Below are 12,372 nucleotides of genomic sequence, written 5' to 3' on the forward strand. Positions count from 1 at the left end.
TCTAAAATTGACTTGATGTTATTTTAGAAGAATTAAGTGGATAGGACTGGCAAACTTTGTTGGGCTGAATGGCCTTTTCTCTTTTAGATTGTTCTAATGTTGTAATATTCTAGAAATCCTGTCTTATACTAGATGCAGACAGGAGGGGTTTCAACTGTTAAACCTGAACAAAGCAGGATGGCAAGTAGATGTTCTTAAGTATTAATAATTAAATGGAAAAGTAGGAGTATATTAAATTATTAAACAAATTAAATGAATAAACACCAACTTGAATTCCCTGCATTGAACACACACTCCCATAGTGGTGTGCACATTCTTTGTGTATTAATTCAATGTATATTCTGTCATTTACCACTAGCAAACACTGAGACGGCACGTCATACTTAAGGTTCTGTGGTGAGCTTGGTGACCAGCCTTGTGGTTTCAAGTCTAAATCCTTGGCAACTGAACTTTATTGCCTCACTTAGGTCTTTTGTGAAGTTTGTGAAAGAGAAATGGTCACTTACCCAATCAGAGCAGGAATTGGCCATTAAACCAGATTTGTTTTCATATTGCTTATTCCTGTATTCCCCTAAGAGTCATTGAGCCACTTCTAATGCCACTTTCATTTCTCTGGATATTGGAGTACACAAAGAGATTGCACATCTGTCACTATATGTATTGTTGTCTAGTGCTGGAATGGAAACCCCTCGGTAGCAAGCTTAAGCAGCCTAGTAAAGAGCAATGCAGTTAAACAACTTATCAACTACTTTATCACACAGCTTTTGTTAAGCAAGAGGAACCATTAAGCTGCAATAAATTACCTTTCAGCTGGGACCTCAGACGTCAGTCATTCGCAAGTAATACTGACCAGAGTTAAACTCAAGTGTTATGGGGTCTCTCTTCTACTACCTGAGTTTGAAAGAACCTTCAGATTTATTTTTACATTTAATTGCCTTCTCAAATGTTGACTCTTTAAACTGTTGACAGCATTGACTTTTCATATGTGGTTATGTTTTTCTTATTTTAATAGGTTTCAGTACAGAGCTGGACAGAGTGAAAAACCTGCCCTACTGTGAAACTGAAACATTTGAAGTGAGGTTTGACCCGTGTGGGTCTAGCCTGAAGCTGGGTGATGTTGACGTCCTCATGCCCATACAGGTGTGTTTGAGATAACAAAGCAACAACTTGTTGGAGGCACATGCACTTTAGTTAAAATACAGACTTTTCAGTGAAAATAATAAAATAATTCAAATGCTGCAGAATAAAGGATTTGTTAAAAGTTCAAAAACTGTTTACTATCACAGAGGTTGAAAATCATAAAATAACTCCAAAAATATTTACTTTTTTTAACGTATGTTCATCTGTTCTGTTTTAATTAGATAGATAGATAGATAGATAGATAGATAGATAGATAGATAGATAGATAGATAGATAGATAGATAGATAGATAGATAGATAGATAGATAGATAGATAGATAGATAGATAGATAGATACTTTATTAATCCCAGGGGGAAATTAATTAAATTAATTAAATTAATGTTATGGCTTTGAATTTTAAAATTCTAATAGCATTATTTTGGTATATATATTGTGAAGCCCAGGCACAGACAAGCAAGACACAACTTTGCCATAAAGAATGCGGTTTATTTGTTCACAACATGGTCCAGTACAAGCCCATATCACAGTCCTTTTGCTGCCAGTCCTTCCTCCTCAAGAGCTTCGTCCACTTCCTCCTAACTGAGGCCATTGAGTGGTGGTGACTGGCTCCTTTTATAAGGCACCCGGATGGAGTCCAGGTGCCCAATGAGCTTCTCCTGGCAGCACTTCTGCGTGTGGTGGAAGTGCTGCCATATATCCAGGTGCCCCCTGGCAGTGGCCACGGGCTCCAGCAGGGTTGAGCTTCCAACCTCTGTCCCTGCTGTATGCCAAGGGGGCCACCCTCTGTCAATCCGGGAGAGAAACCACAAGGGGACACTCCATACACAAGTGCATGAACAACTCCCGGAATAAATATGAGGTGGTTCCTTTTATGTAGGACCTAGGACACTTTCAATAGCAAGACTCAGTACAAGCACTTCCCAGTCAGGCTGAAGCCATTTCCTGCAGCACCCATGGAACACAGCAGGACTGCCCCGTGGGACTACAGTTCCAAATGAGTCATGAGGCTCAGGGATGCTGCCAACCAGCTCACCGGATGTACATCTAGGCTGCTTCCCCATGTTCATCCACCAATCTTGCCTCCCATCTGCTAGTCCATCCATGGTGGCATGATGTGTCCACCTTCTGGCTGAGACTTTGTTTTGGCTTTGATTACCCATTACATTGACCTAGGCAAGGGAACAGGGTCCAACCCTGCTGTCCAGCACAGTATATAATTGTAATAAAGGAAACAGAATAGGGCAGCATAGTGGTGCAGTAGTAGCGCTGCTGCCTCACAATTAGGAGACCTGGGTTTGCTTCTCATTTTCTCCCTGCGTGGAGTTTGCATGTTCTCCCCGTGTCTGCATGGGTTTCCTCCCACAGTCCAAAGACTCATGAATAGATGAACAAGATTCTCACTGCAACTACCCTCAGTGCGATCACTAGAATGAAAATGGCTCCATCAAGGTTATTTGTGTGATCCTATTATAGCTGAGTAATTCATTCCTCAAGCCACAGATCTCACAATATCCAGGCAGAGCATTCCATTTAGGAGAAGTTTCCACAGATCTCTTCTGTCACTTTCTTTTGTCTCATTAGAGAGGCAGCTGATGTTAAAATGAAGTGCTGCTTGACAAATCTCAACCTATAGTCGGGCAAAACCACAGACAAGGGAAAGGGCTTGGCTGAATCAGTTTACCTCTAGTTTGGAAAAATATCCAGAATGTGTTTTCCAAAAAAGCTTCTTAAAATTTGAAAATGTTTACAAGAACAAAGTCCAAATTAAAATCTTAGTGCTTTGTGTTAATTACTACATGGTAACAAAGAAGTTGATGGATGATTTGCTGTTCACTTAATTAGTATGGTACTGTAAATTCAGCTGTCACAGGAAAGACGTCTGCTTCTGTCAACAGTGAATAACAGTCAGTGAACATTGCTTGTGCTTTGGCTTGCAGGTGGTGGGAGGGCCGGCCTTCCACGTCCGCTTGCACGCTGTCGTCACCATGCCCTCCCTCACACTCTCCGCTGACATGCTTGAGTTTGATTCCATCCTGTGTGGACAGTGCCAAGTGAAGACCATCCAGCTCTACAACCATCTGCATGTGACGTGTGAGTGGGCAGTGGCTGAGGGGGAAAAGAAGAAAAAAGTGGTAAAGAATCTTCTATTTCTTACCTCCACAGATTTTCCATAAGAAATATAGTATAATGGTTGACATTAAATGTACAAAAATTTTAAGTTGTACTGTAGCTTTTTCATTTTGAATAAAATTTGGGCAACACTTTACTCTGGGTACTGCAAAAATGCATTTGTTACTCATTTACTCTTATAGTTTGTAATAAGACCTTAACAAAGGATTCCATTGGTCTCACTTATAAAACATCAGTTAGAAAACATCTCTGTGCAGTGTGGCATAGTGACTGGATGGCAAAATGACATGTTAACATGAACTTAATATGGAATATCTAGAGAAATGTATCTCAGTTAGGCCACCTCAGACCACTCCAAAGTAAAGTTTTGTTAGTAGGCCACATTGCAGAGACGAATAAACACTTTACTGATATTTTTTAAGTGTTATGAAGACCCGAAGAAGGGTCTGTTAAGGTCTAGTTACATAATATCGAACAAGTTATATACAGTAAATATATATGAGACCAGAGCTGTTTCTGCTATATTTAGTAAATGATGCATTTTTGCAATACCTGAACCAAAGCGTTACCGAGGTTTGAAATATGTATCCTTAAAACTTTAAATTATTTAATGTATATTTTTGTTGCATCACTATGTATTTTTATACTGCTCCTGATGTGGATAAATCAGGTTATTATAAGGTGTGAAAGAATCAGTCTCAACACACAAAATAGGTTTGGGGCAGCCACCCGTATATTGTCCCTGGCTGCAAAAGGGTATAGAAACAGGATGAGATGTGCACTCATTGAGTTCCAAACTGAAGTGATGAGGTTAAGAAAAGATGGTGGCTTTATAAGCCAAAAAGCAGACGTGATGTCATTTGGCCGGAAACGGAAGTAACCTCAGTATAGGCACTAGAACTGGAAGTGGCATCCATCTGGGCACCGGAACTAGAAGTGATGTCAGTCTGGGCACCAGAACCAGAAGTGGCATCAGTCTGGGCACTGGAAGTGGTGTTGAATCAGGCAGGTTTTCCCGTATTTGGCCTGCAAAGATAACAGAAGTAGGTTTATTGCACTCCACCACTCCCTGGCCTGGCAGGTAATTACCTCCATTTGGTCCACTCTGCTCCCTCCTAGTCCCACGTGTGTGACAAAGGTTAAGTGTTTGCTCATTGTAATATCCAAATATGTTTCTAGGGTAGCAGTATTCTTGCTGCCTTCTTGGGGCGTTCACTTCATAACAAGTTCTGTACTGTTTGGCTCCAGCAGAAAATAATAAAGGGAATACATTTCTGTTTTTTTCTGTCCTCAATGTGAGTGTTTATTCCAAAGTGCATTAAAAGAAGGAATGTGCAGTACAGAAGAATTCTGGGTCTTTGCACCATTAAGTAGCTTTATAACAAGCATGCCTTATGTTATATTCTTATGTTATATGTTTTCATTTATTTCTGAGATCTCCATCATACATTTCAATGTTTTATCTGTCAGTTATTGAATCTCTCTTAACTTTTACCGCATCTGCTGGTGATGGAGCTTGAATCAATTGAGTACTTGCAAACATTGACAAAAAGCTTTGGGCCCTTTTTTTCCACCATTATTATGTGCATGTTTACTGATACTAATACTAATTTCACCTTAGTAGATGCTTCACCCTGTACCACAGTGGGCACAAATCACATACCCAGATGATAGAGTGTTTCCACTCTGTACCCTCGTCTGCAGGCATCTTCCTTTAGGTCCTGCAGTTTTCTTGCCACATCCCACATACGTGCAGGTTACATGGATTGCTTAGTCAACGTTGGCTCAGTTTGAGTGAGGACCATGCATTGCAGCTGACTGGCACCCCATTTAAAGTCTATTCATGCCTCACATCTGGTGCTGCAGGAACGGCTCTGGTCCCAGTCATCATGAACTGGCAGAGGCAGGTTTGCTGATGGCTTCATCTGTCTGTCGTCATTTGCTCACTGAAGGGATACACACCTTTCTATTCCACAAGACATACAGTAGATTTCATTTTCACTGCAGTCTGAATGATCAGTTGTATTTTTTTTTCAGTGTGCTTAAATACTGTACAATGAGAAAGAACCAATTGTTGTCATGTCCATCTGTTTATCCACAAGAAACAATTTTAGTTCCACTGATACTTGGTACATTTATTTCTGACAGAAATGTGCCGGGAAAGTTCAATTTGTATTGCAATGTCTCAAACAAGGCACTACACAAATGCCTGAAATTTCAATTACCCCCTCCATCGTCTGCCTTGTAATAGAGAAACAGTCTGTGCAAACTCAATTATTGATTCATTTACTCCTTGAAATTTACCTTGAGAGAAGTCATTTCAATTTGTATATTTTCTTCTTTTTGATGTCGGAAGGCTGCCCCGATGCCAAAAGAGATCCCATATACAAATTATTGAAAGGCCAACACTGTTGCATCAAATGTTTGCATTAGTGCAGGTGGAATTAAAAGTAGATTTTAACTTCATTAAAAAAAAAAAACAAAAAAAAAAATACAATTTACGGAGCCTTCACTACCAACATCTAAGATTCAAGAGTCAGAGCAGCTTTTACTTCAGTTGGACGCTGCTGTCCGTAAAAGCCATTTCAGCCACCACAAGCCTAGATGAGCCTGGTTTTTACTACACAATATTGTAAAATACTCTTAAAAACACGTAACTTAGGTACTAATTCTAATAGTACATATGGTTACATTCTCTTATCACTGTTATTTTTGAATATGACTGATTGTTACCAAAATATTTAATAAACAAAAGTATAATAGCTCTGCCTTTGATGAATTTAACAGATTATTTTTTTAAGTCCCTGAGAACACCTAAATGTTACGCCACGTGTAGATTTTCTGGTTTGTTTATATCCTTTGCATTGCTTGCTTGAAGGTTTTCTTTTTATTCACTCTCTTTTGAGAATAATTAAAGCTCTATTCTTGTCTGCCGTACTCTGTTATCCTATACGTTCTCATAGATTTTCTTTTAATAAGATGACAGAAACATAAAGTAAAAAGGCAATAAAAAACAAAACAGAAGAAATTCAATTGTCTAATTATTGAGTCTATCTACTTATTTTGAGCAATACAAACTTTCTTTTACTCTGTGCTTTATTGTAGATTTTATAGACTGTGTCAAGCAGCTTCAGAAGACTGTGATGCTTCAGCGTGTTTTATTATTTTAAGTTGGTGGTTATTGTAACTTTAATCATTTGGATTATACCATACCCTTGTGATCTCCAAAAATCTTAACATCTCATGAATTTTTATATATAATCATCCCGTTAGTGTTGCTCCTATGCTGCCTCGCTGTGCTTTTATGTTGTGTTGCAGGTCATATTTCTATCTTCTGTTTCCTCATTAGGTTGACAAACACATTCCTTCTTATTTACGGCGCAAAGGTAAAAACAAAATCAAATCAAAACCACAAGTGTTTGAGATGATCCCCTCTTCTGGGACACTTCAACCAGGAGAACGTGTCAATGTTCAAGTTAAATTCAGCCCAACAGAAGAGGTACTTGACCAGTATTGTCCTTGACTTTTTATTTTCATTATGCATATTATTAAGCGAAAAGTGTGTTATGGTTATGTACTTGAGCTATGAGTATTTAAAATGTAGTCAGTAGCTGTGTGTTAAAAATAACAAAAGAAGACAGTACAATGCGCTTTTTCAGATGTGTACACAGTAAAATCAGTAGTTTTAACCTTTAAAGTCAACATACACTCTGTGATGGACGGCACACATGGGCAGTGCAAGGTACAATAGCAGGCTGGGAGGCCAGTGTGATGCAAGGACAGGGGGAGACAACCTGTCAGGGCTACATGCTACCCCAATATGCTGGGTGACAGCATCCCTGGGATAGAATTCCCCCAGGGACACCTGCAGGGCATGCTGGGACCTGTAGTCCTGTTGGGATCCATGGAGGTTGCCAGGAGGAGCTGCCAGGATTAGTAATCCCTACTTTGTGGGTCTTCTGTTTGACCTAGAAGTGCTTTCAATGTGCTATCTATGTTCTACCACTGGAAAGCAACATAAAAGCAGCCACTCAACCTCATCCAGGCGAGTTGGAGTCCGGAGAAAGAGGACAAAGCTCGCCTGAAGGAACAGAAGGAGAAAGAAAAGAAGAGGAGTATTGTCCTTGTGTTTATGTCAAAGTATTTGTGCTAATAAACCTTTTATTTAAAACGGTATTTGTGTTGGTGAAGTTGTGTCTGGGGTTTGGCATGATGCAACATTAGTGGTCAACTCATAAGGGTCATGATAAAAGTTAAGTTAACATTGACGATTTTGCCATGACTGTTTATTTACGGGAGCTACTGGATGAGATTAGGTGAATGTTAATTTTCAGGATCTTTAATTCCTCCTTTGGATTTCAAATTTGAAGACAGCTTTGTGAAAATGGCATGCTTACTCTTTTATGTATTCTTCCACACAGAAATTCTTCAATGAATCTCTAGTGCTGTGCATCTCACAGAGCAGTAATCGCTTGATGCTGTTGCTTCAAGGGAAAGGTCTGGAACCACAGCTGGATTTCAGTCCTTCTGTGCTGCAGTTTGGGCCGGTCCTGCCATACACCTATGGAGATGAGCTGGAGGTGACAGTCAAGAATCCTTGTGCCTTTCCTGTTGAATTCTACTCATTGGAGTTTGACAAGCAATACCTGGAAGAAGAAAAGGTGACCCAGGCTTCATTTCAAAATACTGTATCTACCCTCAAATGCGAAGCAGGAATCAGCCCTGAACCATGAGCCTGCCCATTGCAAGGCCTAGTCAGACAAACTCACACTCACACAAGTCCTCTTGAGAAGGTTTTAAAATGTATAAAGGGTAAAAGATTTAATTTAAAGAGATATTTAGCTACAAAACCATTGCTAAATAGAAAGACTGCATTGCTGTAAAATAAATTGTTAAAATCTTCCTCTTTTGAACAGAATACTAATAGAAATCGACCTTTAATTTATATCAAACATTTCTGTTTTAAAATGTAGTTACTTCACATGTGCAGAACCAGAGTACTACTGCATACATTTGTATTTTTTTTACAGTTGAAGCACATGTACAGTATGTTAGTTTTCTTCTTGTTCAGGGTCACATATTATGCTAGAGGAGGAGATTACACTATCATATATATATATATATCACTATAATTTTTTTTACAAATAATAGTGCTTGCTCTCTCTCTCGCTATCTCTCTATCTTATATATAAATGTCTACGCATGGAAGTGTGTGTGTCTGTCCGGCCCGGAAGTGAGAGGTGGAGTCCGGTATCCCTTTTACTTTTCCTGCCGCTAATACACAAGCGAAGCGAACACATCGGCAAAACAAATCCTCAGAAGAAAGACAAAGTCACTTTGCCGCTAATGAACAAGCGATGCGAGCACGTCGTCAAAACAAAACCTCCTAGGAGTGAGATGCCCAGAGTAGTTCCTTTCAATTACCCGACATCTCTACATTTCAATTTTTTTTCTAATGATTTCAATAGTTTCTAGGACCTGCTTACACAACTAGTATATATTGTGGAAGATGAACCCTGGGACACAGACAGACAGACACCAAATGTCCAAAAACACATACGTTTATTTCCATCAGCACCTTCCCAACCAATACAGTGCACAAATCACTATTCAGCTCACAGTCCTTTTCCTTCTCTCTATTTCTTCTGCTGCCTTCAATCCTCCTCCCGCAAGCTCCCTCTTACTCCTCCCAACTCCAGCTCCCCTAATGGAGTGAGGCGGACCCCTTTATAGTGCCCCGGATGTGCTCCAGGTGCTTCCTGATAGTCTTCTGGTGGCACTTCCTGGTGTGGCGGAAGTGCTGTATGAGCAACCGGAAGAATTCCGGGTGTACCTGGAATTACTTCTAGCAGCAATTCCGTTTTTGGAGGAAGTGCTGTATTTTAGGGCACCTTAATCTTCCGGGTGCCCCTTGGCGGTGGCCACAGGCCCCAACAGGGATGAGTTTCCCAGCTCTATTCCCATGGCCCCTATGCAGACCAGGGCGGCTACCCTCTCGTGGCCCATGGGAGATATTGTCCCTCTCGTGGTCCTTCCAGGCGTCCCGGCTGGGTAGGGTTCCCGGCCGTCCGCCACAACATAGATAGATAGATAGATAGATAGATAGATAGATAGATAGATAGATAGATAGATAGATAGATAGATAGATAGATAGATAGATAGATAGATAGATAGATAGATAGATAGATAGATAGATACTTTATTAAAGAGTGATAAAAATACAGGTATAAGTGTGGGGGAGGAACGATCTCCTCAGTCTGTCAGTGGAGCAGAACAGTGACAGCAGTCTGTTGGTGAAGCTGCTCCTCTGTCTGGAGATGATACTGTTCAGTGGAGGCAGTGGATTCTTCATGATTGACAGGAGCCTGCTCAGTGCCCGTATTTTATTGTAGAATCAACTCTTGCTAGCGGCCAGCAGGGCGGCCGTGCGGCGCATGTGTATGGGTGCCATTCTCATCCCTACCACCTTCGCCGTCACTTCTCCCACCTCTTTATATCTTAAATCATTCCTGAAGCAGATTGAAGACTTAAGTGCCAACTTATGTGAAAAATTAAGGAAAACGTACTAAATAATTGCAACACAAACACTGACTTAATCAGTTTTAACATGAAAAGATGCCAAAGAAGAGAAGAAGCGGGCTGCTAGGGTGGAGAAAAGAAGAGCTGCTCCGGAAGCAGCAAGCGCATCAACCTCTGAGCAAACAAATGGTAAACATACAGAGAAAGAGGATGAAAACTAGGAATGCTCAAGTCAAGTGTATTCACTGCACGTTATCATGCAGTGCGCCATTACTGGTATCTTTATATATAATACGCTACCATGGCTGTCCGTTTGTCTGTCCAGGATTTTAAATCACCTGTAGCTCGCAAACCGTTTGGACTATTGACCTGAAATTTGGTACATATACACTATGTGACATCTACTATCCGCTTTCAGAGTGATGATTGACCTCCAAGGTTATTCCTATTTTTATTTTATTTTAATGTAGAATCAACTCTCGACAGCATGCGGCACATGCGTACGGGCACTGTTCTCATCTCTACCACCTTCGCCATCACTTCCCCTACCTCTTTCTTGAGGCGGATTGAAGACTTAAATGCCAGCTTAAGTAAAAACTTAAAGAAAACATACTAAGTAATTGCAACACAAAAACTGACTTAATCAGTTTTAACGCAAAAAGATGGTGACGAAAGAAGAGAAGAAGTGGGCCACTAGGAAGCAGCAAGCACATCAAACTCTGAGCAAACTAATGCTAAACATACAGAGAAAGAGTAGGAAAACTATGAATGCCATAGTCAAGTGTTTTCACTGCACGTTATATTATATATTATATATGCAAATATATCTATATTTAGTTTTATGAATTTATAAGTCAAAAGGAAACACTGAAGGGCCAACTGGGCCACTCCATTTACTGAAATAATAAAATAACTGAAAATAAAAAACACTCGATAGTGTGATAATCAGACAAAAGCAATATTTTGCCATTTGCTGTGGTTTTAATGACTCTGGAGAGCAGTCAAGTTTCAGGGTCAGAGTGCCGTAGTGTGGTGTTCTATTTTCTGAATGAGATGCCACCTTTCAGGAGTACCAATGCCTTTATTACTCCATGACTGGAAAGGGAGAGGTCAGTTGCCCTCAATGGGCATCTTGTCTGAGCTCTGGGTGATAATCCATTTCAGATTATGGTGTTGTCCTGGAGTGGTAGTGCTTACCTTGGACAAACCTGGAAGGAGACCATCTGACTAATTGTATTTGAAATAGTTTGTTATCTGATCTGATCTATTCGATGCTAGAAATGTCTCATTCAAAATGATGAGAATGCATGTTACTCGTGTCCGTCTTCTTCATTCAGTGTGTTGTACCTTTCAGATTCTTCGGTTGTTGACAGGGTATGATTCTGAGAACATCCTTCTTCTGCCTCCACGCAACCCTGGTGAGAAGCTTCCTTCTGAGATAATGGAGTACTTTGAGGAATGGAAAAAGCAGGAGGAGAGAGGCAAACGTGAAGAAGGTAAAATGAGAAGGAATTACTCAGATTATCCAAAGTGCTTGTTACTGAACAAGACATACTGGCACTCATTTCTGAAATTTACAGTAAATTATGAATTCAACATTGTTAGCCTGATTGAACTTCTGTCTCAGTTAAACTCTAAAATGTAATTCGACCCACTGCAATCCCTTACACGTGGGGTCTACAAAGTCGGTTCTGGAGGGCCGTAGTTGCTGCACGTGTTTGTTTCAACTGGATTAATTAAGTCAATTAATTTTACTTCTCTTGCTTGTTGCAATTCCCCACCCTTAACTGCTTATTTTAGTCTTATATACTGTTTTTAATGACTCGTTATTAGCAGTAAGATTCAAATGGCAGAGGAACCAGCAGGTCTCCATCTAACTTGTGTTCATTTAGACATTTATGTATTCCTCATGAACTGTCTGGTTAAATAAAATATTTGGATGGGAACTGAAGAAAAAAAAAGTGAAAAACTGGGAACTACTTGTCTGCTTCAGGATAAAAATCATTTGGATGATATACAATACAATACAATACAACTTATTTTTGTATAGCCCAAAATCACACAAGAAGTGCCGCAATGGGCTTTAACAGGCCCTGCCTCTTGGCAGCCCCCCAGCCTTGACCCTCTAAGAAGACAAGGAAAAACTCCCGATAAAACCCTAGTAGGGAAAAAGTGGAAGAAACCTTGGGAAAGGCAGCTCAAAGAGAGACCCCTTTCCAGGTATGTTGGGCATGCAGTGGGTGTCATAGAGAAGGGGGTCAATACAATACAATACACAGGACAGAACACAAGTAATCATCAGTACACTATAACAGTAAAATAAAAATATTACAAGTGCAGAGCAGAATTTAACAGTAGATGATAGCACATAATAGGATTTGGATATCCTTGGAAAGGAAAAACAATCTAACATTATAATAATGAGCTGACATGGCAGAATGAATACAGTAAGAAGCCAAAAAATTAAATAAGATCTGTTATTGACAAAGATTAATTTCTAATTAAGTAGGTGGGTATGAACAAAAATGTGCATATGCTACGGCCTTTCTGGGCAGACTTTGCAGACCCTGCCTTATACATTT

General features: G+C 40.0%; 1 protein-coding gene across 2 annotated transcripts in view; it reads left to right on the forward strand.

Moving 5' to 3' along the window:
• The window catches only part of hydin (HYDIN axonemal central pair apparatus protein), a 365,478-nt gene that overhangs the window by 12,230 nt on the left and 340,876 nt on the right, over window positions 1-12,372 (forward strand). For both annotated transcript variants that reach the window (XM_051931627.1, XM_028809423.2), the window contains exons 7-11: window positions 1,013-1,140; window positions 3,079-3,273; window positions 6,621-6,770; window positions 7,693-7,932; window positions 11,145-11,286. In XM_051931627.1, coding sequence (XP_051787587.1) covers window positions 1,013-1,140; window positions 3,079-3,273; window positions 6,621-6,770; window positions 7,693-7,932; window positions 11,145-11,286 — 855 coding nt within the window. The remainder of the gene's footprint in view (window positions 1-1,012; window positions 1,141-3,078; window positions 3,274-6,620; window positions 6,771-7,692; window positions 7,933-11,144; window positions 11,287-12,372) is intronic.

This window comes from Erpetoichthys calabaricus, chromosome 9, assembly GCF_900747795.2.
Source record: "Erpetoichthys calabaricus chromosome 9, fErpCal1.3, whole genome shotgun sequence".
In the NCBI taxonomy this organism is placed as follows: Eukaryota; Metazoa; Chordata; class Cladistia; order Polypteriformes; family Polypteridae; genus Erpetoichthys; species Erpetoichthys calabaricus.